General features: G+C 36.6%; 1 protein-coding gene across 1 annotated transcript; it reads right to left on the bottom strand.

Moving 5' to 3' along the window:
• Positions 1 to 3246: 3246 nt before the first annotated feature.
• Positions 3247 to 11758, bottom strand: LOC142181202 (uncharacterized). The gene is made up of 3 exons (XM_075253867.1): positions 11338 to 11758; positions 4779 to 5586; positions 3247 to 4514 (listed from the first exon to the last, which is right to left on the bottom strand). The coding sequence occupies exons 2-3, from the start codon at positions 5022 to 5024 to the stop codon at positions 4191 to 4193; spliced, it is 570 nt and encodes a 189-aa protein (XP_075109968.1). The 5' UTR covers positions 5025 to 5586; positions 11338 to 11758; the 3' UTR covers positions 3247 to 4190.

Genomic DNA, 11758 nt, shown 5'->3' on the forward strand with positions numbered 1-11758 from the left:
TTATGAGTCTGAGGGCCCGAGATATGTACGCCACGAGGTGGCTTGTTGATATGAGGCTGAGAGCCTAGTGATGATGCCATGAGATGGCTTGATATTGCGCTTGGGCCGTAAGGGGCCCCTCCAGGAGTCTGCACACCCCTAGAGAGCGTGGGTACCCAATGTGATGTGGGAGATAGACCGAGGGGCTGGTGTTGTTCTATGATCTTGCCTGAGGGGCGATCATTTATGTGTTTATCTTTCCTATCTGCCTGTTATTTGCTTGCTTAATTGTTAAAAAGGCATTTTATGAACTTTTAAACTTAACACAGTAATTTTGCACATCTTTACTATTTCACTGTTTTACCGGCTTTTACTGCTTCCTTATAGTCTATAATGTGCCTTACGTGGTTTTCTTGCTTTCGGTCTTATTTATGATTATTACTCACTGATTTGGAGTACTCACTTTACTCCCTGCACCCTGTGTGCAGATTCAGGCATTGTTGATCCTGCTTGCGAGAGTTGAGAGCTCCCTGCAGATTTCGGAGTCACGAGGTAGCTGCTTGGCGTCCGCAGTCCCGTATTTCTCTCCCTTTATCTCATTTCTTTTCCCTACTTAGTGACTTTGTAATAGCTTGATAGACTTTTCAGACTTTTGTTATAATTGATAGATGCTCATGACTAGTGACTCCCTGGTATCGGGCTGTGTTGGGTTTATCTTCCGCCACTGTATTATTAACTACTTACTTTTGAATTATTTATCATGTTTTAAAGTTAATTCTTATTGTTTAATTGCTTAAACTGAAATGGGTAAGTGTCGGCTAGACTTGTCTTCACGAGAGGCGCTATCACGACCGGGACTGGGTTTTGGGTCATGACATTTTGGTAATCAGGCGCCCACCTGGAGAACAAGGGAATACAATTCAAGTTTTGATAATTAGGCGCCCACCTGGAGAATAAGGGAATGCAATTCAATTTTGGCAATCGGGCGCCCACCTGGAGAACAAGGGAATACAGTTCAAGCTTTCGGCAATCAGGCGCCCACCTGGTTTTGGGGCCCCATACCAAACGACCCCATTTTGGGGCCCTTATCATCACAACCATTGATCTTATGTGATCCAACAGCTGTGAACTAGGCACTAGTGTTATATTTAATTGTCCAAACACAATCCCCCCCAAACCCTAACTCACAACCCACTTCGTCTCCCTCTCCCATCTCGTTAAATCCTAGCCGCCCGTAAAACCTCCATCAACCAACTGTCGTTCCAACCCCGCCAAATGACTTCCAAATTCGCTTAAATCCACACCCCATATTGTTCATGCCCACCTCATTGCCGAGACACCATTAAACTCCTAAAAAATCAAACAAATTGCTCTTAATTTCAGATCTAGGGATTCCAGAATTAGCCCTATTTTTCTCTTTTTCGATTTTCTTTATAAATTAGACTCGATTTGACTAAAAACTTACGGTAATAGATTGCTATCTACAAGAGGAATCGATTGACGATAGTTGTTATCACTTCGGGACCGCCAGATTTGGGTGACTCGTCGAATTCCGGTCGAAATTCATCATCTGTATCTTTCTTGGGGTAGGTTTGGGGTAAGAGCTCTCACTATTCGTCTTTTTATCATTATCATAGCTTGCATGATTCTGATTTGTAGATTAATTTAGGGTTAGGTTTCATGTTTTTTTTGTTAAAATTTGCTTGAATTCTCAGTTCAGTGGCTAAATTAGTCAGCCTTAGCAATTTCTTGTCGATGTTTGTTCATGATGTTCCTCAATTTGATTCATGACAAAATTAGTTAGGGCTGGGAGTAATTCAGGATTTAATTGCACAAATATTAATTTTTTTTTCTTATTATTGATTCGTGCCCAGTTTGTTTTGTTTGTCGGTTTTGTTTTGTGAACAAATTAATCTTGTGAGGAGTAAAAGGGTTCGAAACAGTAACTTAAGGGGGTAATTTGGGGTTTAGAAATGAGGGTTTCAGATAAGGTATCTAGAGGGTTCTGGAGCATGGACAACTTGCTTTATCCTGCCAGTATAAGTTGCTGAAGCCAATTAGAAATGGCCAGTTGTCCAATTGTTGTTAAAAAATATGCTTTGTGAGGGGTGTTTTCAAAAAAATTATTCCTTGGCTGTGAAGGGACACAACAGATTTCTGGGGTATAAATACGACATTCTCCTCACTGAATGGGACAGGGAATAGACTCTATAAAATATCTTTCTGAAAATTCAGTTTACTTTTTTCAGCAGTTTTTTTTTTGGTTTTCTGCTTTGGACCTCAAGTTTTGGAGTGGTTTTTCCTTGATATTCTTGGGTTTCTAATCTCAAAATTGCTAGAATATGAAGTCTTTCCATCTTAGCTATCAAGTTTTATTTTCTGGGTTTTGGAAGAGGAATTTCTTGAAGCTGTGTTGGATTTCTGTTGGATCTCCACTTGTTTTCAGACTTACACCTGCTTTAATTTTGCTGATTTTTCTACATCTAGGTTTGTAAACTCTTACCTTATTCCATGTTGATTCAAGGCAATAAAAGGATAATGTGCTCTATGTTAGATTCGTTGTTGTATTGTTGTATAGTAGTATGTTTAGTTTTCTGGTAAGGTCAAGTTATCCTTGTTGAAATTTGTAAGTAACTTGAATGTTGAAAGTGTTTGGTTTAAGGTTAACCATATAACTTGTAAGTGGGGTGGGCATAAAATCCGAAAAATCGAATTCCGAACCGAACCAAATTAATTTGGTATTTCGGTTTCGGTTTTTTTGGTTTTTTGGTCTAATTCAGTACTGGATTTTTGGTATTTCGGTATTTCGGTTCGGTTCTCGGTATTACAACAACAAAAATAAAAAGCAGTACACATACCGAACTAGAGAGCGGCCTGCCAGAATAGTTTAAGGTATGGAAAAACGTCTTATCATCAATCTGTTCAACTTCAAAGTCAAAACAAGGCTCTAGCTTTTGATCACCAGGTAAATACACTTCCCTATTTCGTATAAAAGAAGATATAGATAAGAAATATAACAACAAACATTAAGAAAAAATGAAAACAGAAGTACATGGAAACGAATACGCACTCTCCCAATTGCATATTTGCTTCAACAAAGTTTGAGAATGCAGTCGTAAGCTTAAAATCAACCGTCTCTGAAATGTCATTTACAAATGTAAATCTTCCTTTGATAACCTTCGAGGATCCCCCAACTGCACTAACACTAGATTGCCAGTCATTCATATACGGCGACTATTTTACAGCCGTGGGGCGCCTTTTCCGTGTTAAAATTGCAGGAGTAGTTTCAACATCTGTTTGTATCTGAACAATATTTCTTGATACCGACTGATCAGGTTTAGACTTATTTACAGCACGAGTTGTCAGATCATTTCCAGATTGATTTACATTACGTCTCCCTCCTTGTGTAATGGCAGCAATTAGATCAAGTTGAGAATCAGTATATTCAAAATCAGAACCAAGTGAAGATCACCCCTGTGTCGACATGGAGCTTAAATTAGAAAATACTAGTGAATAAATAAATATACAAAGTTAAGAAATTTAGAAAAAAAGAATGAAAAGTTATATATAGAAGACATTACTAGAAGGCAAATTCACATTACTTCCACCAACATCCACTTGACCAATACCATCAACCCGACATGCTAAACACATAAAAGCATTATCAACATCACTACTTAAATAAAAAATAAAAAACTATCAAGAACCTATCATTTACATACTAACTACAGAATTAGTAACATCAACATCGTACCCTGTAGAGCAGTATTAGACTCAATAACAACATCTTCTCGTGTCTGTACAGGGATTCCTGATGGCAGCGGAGCAGGACCCGACTTTTTAACATCATGAGATGACTGCTTATATGTTGCTTGTTATGTAATAGCGGTGATTTGATCAATTGCAGATAGTTCAAAGTTAGAATCCAAGCCAAAATCATGCTCATTTACGAAGGGGGCTGAAAAACGTTTTTTAAAAAAAGGTTAGTCAATGCACAAATACATAGAGTTAAATAAATAAAAAAATAATCAAAAATTATATATACAACATTTTACCAGAACGCAAATCATCATCTTGTTGCTTGTGCTGAAAATGAGAAACTAACAATTTTAGTCTTATGTATATTACAAGAATACTATGTGCACTAAAAGTAAAGAATGGAATAGTATCCTATAAGCATATATTGCATCTTTGAACAATATACTATAGCATTATATTATATAAAATATGAATATCGATGAATTTCCCTCTGGTTTCACTGACTGCCTACCAATAGCTACAAGCACCTCCTCAAACTTGTTCTCTACAAAAAGTTTCAAAGCTTGTAACTCCTTCATTACCTCAGCATTGGTAGGTTGGGAATCACCTCCAGTACTTTCAGGCATACTTTGTGTCTTTGGTAATTGAGTGCCAAAAACCTGAAAGCTATCGGGCTGGCTGGGTTGGCTGTCAGTGCACTCAACTTCAATTTCAAAGCTTAGACCACGCACATCAAATTGTTTCTTCTCATCATCAGTTGGGGTGATGTTCTTTAGCTGCAATTATTAAGCACACTAGTTAGAAATAGAAATGATAATAAAGTATGAAAGAAAAAAGATCCATATTACCATATGATACCAATATAGTATACATGTATACCAACAGAGTATATCACTGAACTGGGATATAGTATACATGATACCAATATAGTATACATGTATACCAACAGAGTATATCACTAAATTGGAATATTGCTACAACTGTGACTAAACTAGTGTGCCAAAACATTAAGAGAGGCAATAAAACTATGAGAAAATTACCTGCTTGCGTTGCAAGCTACACATTTGCAAAGCAACTTGCTCATTCGGGATTTGACCCATGACTACCCATTTCAAAATTCGTGGAAGTTTGTTGTTTCCAAGATGATCAGCAAAGTGACCATCCAAACTTGGGCAGCATTCATACAACCAAGTCTGTAAAGCCAACGGGAAGCCACCAAGTCTATAAAAAGAAGGCTTTATCTTGAAACTTGTTGGAACACGAGTCAATTGTAGCTTTATAAACATCTATACCCCAGGGATAATTATTAAAATCACCAGACTCAACCAAGTCAATGTAAGACCGTGAAATAGCCTTTGTTTTGAGTTGAGAAAATAAGAAGTTGTTGACAAAATACAGAACTGCTATCTTCAACGCATCATCATCCGTTTCCCATTTCTTTTTCTTAAAACAGTCTGCTAGTTGGGCAAATGTCACGGATGCAGTCCCAAAATATTTTGAAATCAACCTATTCTCTGCTATGCTCTCTATACTTGTATCACCCTTACATTTCAACCCAGTAACAAGTGCAAATTCACCCAAGCCAAACCGCAACCTAGAATCATTCACTACAAACCGCATCTCATTTTTAACCTCATGATGTACTTCTCTCATAAGCAAATGGTGCATAACACGAATCTGCACAATCAGTGGTGGCAGATCCAAAAAATAGCCAAAGCATGTTTTCTTAAACAGTCGAAGTTGCCGCTTTGATAAATTCGCTTTCAATTGATGAATAACATGGCAATTGGTATCCTAATCAACCTTTGGTTTATAATCTAAGTCAATAGGCACAAGGAAATCCCAACACTGCAAAACATGTTCATATAAAATAATTTCAGAAATAGAATTCACTTAAAATGCAACTCAACCAACTAAAAATATCACAACTACCATACGATACCAACACGACATATAATTATACCAGCAGGGTATACAATTATACTGACTAATTTCCGGCAACTACAAATGACTATACTACTATTACATAACAGATAGGAATAAAGAGAAAAAGCAAAAAGGAATGCAGCTATAAAGTATTTTCAAGATACTGTATGATACTACTATTATTAAAGGAAAAACAAATAGCGAAGACAGCTAAAAAAAGATCCAAAAGCATATGATAGTATATAGCTATACTAACAGGGTAAATAGTTGTACGGGGTTGTTCCAACAATTGTCTATAACTATAAAAACTATCACATAACACACATACACTATGTCTATAGGCACAAAACTTCTATGGGAAACATCATGCGTGCCATTGCCACTGCAACAAAACACCAGTTACGCAACAATCAGATAAAGAACATAAATGCAATTTTTTAGAAGAACTATGTCAAATAGCATTGCCTCCCCCTTCCAGACTCAAGTACTATGTCAATCATGTAACTGAGCACCTGGCATCTTTTTTGTATACTACTTAGCACCAATTCAACAAATCATTTTCATTAGAAAATAAGTCAATCATGTCCTAACTTATTACTTAAGGTTAAGGGATTCTTCAGATGTTTCAAAAGGGACAATGGGTGTTATTCAGAAAATGCCCCATACATGATCACTCTACCCCGATGCCTGCCTATAATCAATGCCAGTGGTGGTCACCAGCCAAGGCCGTTGGGCTTCTGCACATTGACCCCATCCACACCATGCCACCTATAAAGAAAAGCTCATTCTGCACACATAACTTACACGGTCCCATTCATTCCATACTTGCTTCTCCCCACCACTATCAACTGGCTGAAAATCAGAAATCACACAAAGCAGCTCTGGCTTCAATAAATTTGGTTGACAACAACAGCTACTGATTGACAACACTTGTGAATCAGCGACCATTTTTTTAAACCTCAAGCAGAACATTAATTTAATCTGTCTATTTAATTCAAAAAATTAACACAACTGACTATAACTATAATATAATACAAAAGCATAATAAGAAATCAAAAAATAACAATGTACTATACATTAAAAATCGCAAAGATCATAATTGTAAGAAAATTACCTTCTTGGGTGCGACACCAATTTTTCTTTTCTTTAACTGAGAATCATCGCTACAATCAACATCTACTGGTTGAGTCTCTGTTTCAGGCACGGATTCACGTCGGCTTCCCCCTAACTCAGAATCCTCAACAACTTTACCTTTTCCCTTATCAGTCACAGGAACATCTCCTTTGACTGGTTCGGAATTTGTGTGGGGTATTGACAGGTAGGGAGTTTCATCGACTGACACGGCATTAATATTTTTGCCTTTTCCACCCTCTAATTCTACATTTTCAGTTGTATTTTCAACATGACTACTGCTAGGGTTACGACTAAGTGGAGACTGAGAATCAGAAAATAAGGAAAAACTAGGCCCAGACATGGCTGAGGCAACGGATTCAGCAGCTACTTCTTTTGAAGAATGATATTGCCCAAAGCGCCACCATCTACGCGCACAACTCTTCCGACCCATAGAGAAAACAACAACCCATAGACATTGATTCACAAAAGTACAAAGGAAAATATAAAAATCCTATGATTTTGAAAACCCACTTTCACTAAAATGTACTTTCAGAAGCAAAAAATTCACCCAAAGCAAAAATGTCACCCAAAATTAGGTACTAGACGAAGAGATAGAACGGAATCGGAAGAAAAAAATTACAACTCGAATGTGTTTCACTTTTGCGTTCTCATCGATTGGCTATGGAGTTATGGAAAGTGTACTCTGTTAACTGATAGAGAAAGAAGGAAAACGTGGGAATAATGGGCAGAATGGGCTGGATCGAAGATAAGGGAGAGATGGGTAGATTGGGCCGGGGCCGGGTAAATAGATTGGGCCGACTGGGTAGGCAGGGTAAATAGTTTGGGCATGGGTATTAAAAGGTAAATAGTTTGGGCTTAATAGGTATAAAGTGAGATTTTCTCCAAATAAAAGTGTTGGATGTACAAAGCAGTGTGGAAGCCTTTCTCCTTCAAAATCCCGATGCATATGCTTATCTAGGAAAATTTTAAATTAAAAACCTAAATTAATTTAAAAATGTAAAATTAAACTAATTACTTAATTACAAAAATTATAAAAGTTACTTAATCCTAAATCAAAAGAAAAAAATCAATAATCTAAAAATAGAAAGGGAAAAATGTAGAAATGGGCCATTTTGTGATTTTTATTTTTAATAAAGCAAATAATTAATTAATTAATCCTAAAAATGTAAAAACAAACCTAAATGCAATGCATGGTATTTTTTGGCATTTTTCATGATTTTTAATAAAATTAAACGTGCATAGAAATGTAAACAATTAATAAAATTCTACAAAAATTCCTAAAATGGCAAATAATTAGGAAAAAATGTATTTTGTTGGGATTTTATAGGAGTAGTTCGCATAAGGCAAAAATCATGTGCTCACACTGGTCAGGATCACTTTAGGTGTGGTCTTGGACCTTTGTTTCGTATGTTGGGCTCAATCTCAGGGCCCAAACCGTGTCATGCTTTTACAATTAACGATTTGAAGCTAGCATATAATCAGTTCTGTTTCTAAACCAGAATTCGTAAAATTAAGGCAACTTTGTAATGGATTTGGTAGTTGTTCTTTTACTGGTAGTATTCGAAATCGAAATGCATTAACGAATTTTCAGCTTATCTTTTAGATTGTCACGATCTTCTTCCTCTCAATATTCAGATGGTGAATAGGATCTTGCTTCTCAAACTTTAAGGCTAATAATGAGAATAGTATTTTGTTAATGGGAAATTCAACTATGTTCTAGGTGTTGTTCTTGCTGCATTTGGTTTTGAGAGTTTGATTTAAATAATTTATTACATTTGTTAGTGGGGTCATGAAGTTTTAATTACTATCTTACGGATTGTATTTGGGTTTAGATATAAGTTAGTTCATTTCCTTAATTAATAAAGAATGTTCCATGAAAGTTAATACCAAAGTAGTTAGATCTCATACTTTCTTCAATAATTTTTACAACTTTGGCCTTCGCCACAATCTCAAAGTATTTTTTTTTTTGGAAAATACGATGAACATTCTAGTTTCCTCTAGGTACGTAGTAAAACCATCACAACTATGGATACGATTCCCGTGGCGTGGTTGTGATACCAAATTAGTTTTAAATATAAATATTCATAGTTCACTTAGTTGAATGATTTTCCTTTAATAAAATTGAGGTGTGTCATACAATCACCTAGTCTATGGGCCTCACATCGACATCTTAACTAGTGTTGAAAATGCCTTGAATTCTCGTAGTTTGCTTTAGGCGCGGTAACTAAATAAATTGTCATAGCTACGGGTACGGTTCCCGTGACGTAGTTATGATGCTTAATTTCTAAAACTGGGGGTACATTTATGTGACCCGACCACAATTTAATCTTGTTAATAAAATAAACATGTTGTGGATCGTGGGTACGATTCCCATGACATGATTCGCAACGTGTAATCAAATAATTAGTTGTATAGTGATTGGATTGTTAAAAGCGATTTTTTAAAAAAGGAATAAATGCACATATGTTTCAAAAATATTTTTAAAATCAAATAAACGTGCCAATATTAACAGTTGAGCGACCGTGCTAAAACCACAGAACCCCAGAATACCTAACACCTTCTCCCGGGTTAACATAATTTCTTACCCGGATTTCTGTATTTCGCGGACTGTAAAACAGAGTCAATCTTTCCTCGATTCGGGATTTTAAACCGGTGACTTGGGACACCAAAAATTATCCCAAGAGGATTTTGATTGTCACTTAAATTGGAAAAACTCCTTTATACCCCTTCCGGTGGTAAAAAAAGAGGTGTGACAATGAGTGCCAAAGAGCAGGTGGAATTTCAAAGAAGGATGAAATGCCTCTTAATACTATTCTTGAGGTTGACATATTTGACGTGTGGGGCATTGACTTCATGGGAACCTTTGTAAGTTCATGTGGCAACACATACATTCTAGTGGCCGTTGAATATGTTTCCAAATGGGTTGAGGCTGTGGCTTTACCGAACAACGAGGCCCCGAGTGTGGTAGCTTTTCTCAAGAAGAATATCTTTACTCGGTTTGGCACTCCTAAAGCAATCATTAGTGATGTGGTTTCTCATTTCTGCAATAAGGCATTTGACACTTTACTTGTAAAATACGGTGTCAATCACAAGGCTTCAACCCCTTACCATCCGAAGGCTAGTGGGCAAGTTGAGGTATCCAACAGGGAGATCAAGAGCATATTGTCAAAGACGGTTAATGCAAATAGGACTGATTGGTCGAAGAAACTGGATGATACTTTGTGGGCTTACAGGACTGCTTACAAGACTCCGATTGATATGTAAATAAGCGGCAATTAGCACATTAAGTCCACAAATACAGTAATTTCAACAAACAATAAAGCCAAGCATAGCTTATATTTAACAAGCTCAAATTTTGAACCCTGAACCAGAGATTCTGCGTTCGATCCCCAACAGAGTCACCAGAGCTGTCACACCTCCTTTTTGCCGATAGGGATAGGGAGTTTTTCCAATTAAAGTTTCCATAATCGAAATGAGATTATTTATTTATTTAGAGACGCCACTTGGAATATTTATGGTGTCCTAAGTCACCTATTTATTTTAAAATTCCAAATCGAGGAAATTTGACTCTTATTTATGGTCTACGAACACAGAAGACCGGGTAAGTAATTCTGTAAACCCAGGAGAAGTTGTTACGCATTTCTGAGTTCCGTGGTTTTAGCAAGGTCGTTTTTAATCATACCTAGCTATAATTTGTTTAATTATGTATTTTAGAACCAATGTGTATTTTACCCTTACCGATCTTGGTTGATTATTCGTAATTAACAAATTATCTTGAAACGAGTCACGCGTACGTGTATTCATTTTGTTTGGCACGTCAAGAATTATGTCACACATACGTGTACAGAATTAATAATATTTTATTATTATTAAGATTGTTTGGCCGAAGTTGCGTGAACACATACCTCGATTTATTTTGAAAAATCATAATTATGTCACGCGAACGTGTACACAATCACGATAATAGATTAAGCCGCGCCTAAAGCATTTTTCTAAGAATATTCATTTTTAAATCATACTCGTGTCATGCGAACGTGTATACAATTGATAATATTTTATTATTATTAAGATTGTTTTGCCCAACGTTGCACGAACGCATACTTTGGTGTGAATGTCAGAAATCCTAAGAATTGACTACCCAGGTGAGATCGGCCTAAACATGCCACTAGCGGACCCAAACATGCCACTAGCGGACCCCAAATGAATTAAAGATAAAATAATAAGATTGCCTCGAGCGTAAACCCCTCAGTTCATCTCAATCCCAAACCCGCATATCCAACATCAATTTAATGAATTTGACCCAAACCCATTTTTGATCAACCCCCCACGATTCAAACAATTCACTGTTTACCATTTCATTCAAATTCATTCATGTCTTCATTTTCATTGAACATATCTTGTAAGACAAAATAAATAAAAACAAATGAAACAATATAACAATAAAGCTAACCCAGATTAAACAAATTATAAACATATTCAAACTTGTTGAAACAAAGAGGTATATCTATCGATTAAATAAAGAGATGAAAAGAAATGGACCTCAATAATTAACTCCTTAGTATTGACGAGAACTTGGTTACGGCAAAACTCCGGCGAGTCGAATCTGACCAAGAAATGAAACGGCAGGAGCTCGGATCGCGAATCACAGAATTAACCTCGAACGATACCAACAACCAAAAACTAGTGAAGATTAATTTGTTTTGGTGAACACAAGTGTTTGTGGTATTGTCTATTAGTGGAAAGGTGGTGTTGATTGAGATTTTTAGGCAAAGAATGTGGTGTTTCACGGTGATGCAGGTGGCGGGTTCATAGAGTTTTCACATAGCTTGTTCTTCCAAATCTCTCTATTATTCTCTGCCCATCCTCTCTCTATGTGTGTATGCGAGAGCTGATCGATTAAGGAAATTGGGTCGTTTTTCTTTCGAAGGAAGCAGCGGCGTTCAAGGTCCAAATTCAAAGG

Source organism: Nicotiana tabacum, chromosome 5, assembly GCF_000715075.1.
Source record: "Nicotiana tabacum cultivar K326 chromosome 5, ASM71507v2, whole genome shotgun sequence".
Taxonomy (NCBI): domain Eukaryota; kingdom Viridiplantae; phylum Streptophyta; class Magnoliopsida; order Solanales; family Solanaceae; genus Nicotiana; species Nicotiana tabacum.

Bases quoted from the DNA above. Each gene is read 5' to 3' on its own strand.
- LOC142181202 (XM_075253867.1), bottom strand. From the start codon at position 5,024: ATGTTTATAAAGCTACAATTGACTCGTGTTCCAACAAGTTTCAAGATA. The intron at 4,515-4,778 runs GTAATTTTCTCA...TAATAATTGCAG, and splicing joins GTAGCTTGCAACGCAAGCAG to CTAAAGAACATCACCCCAAC.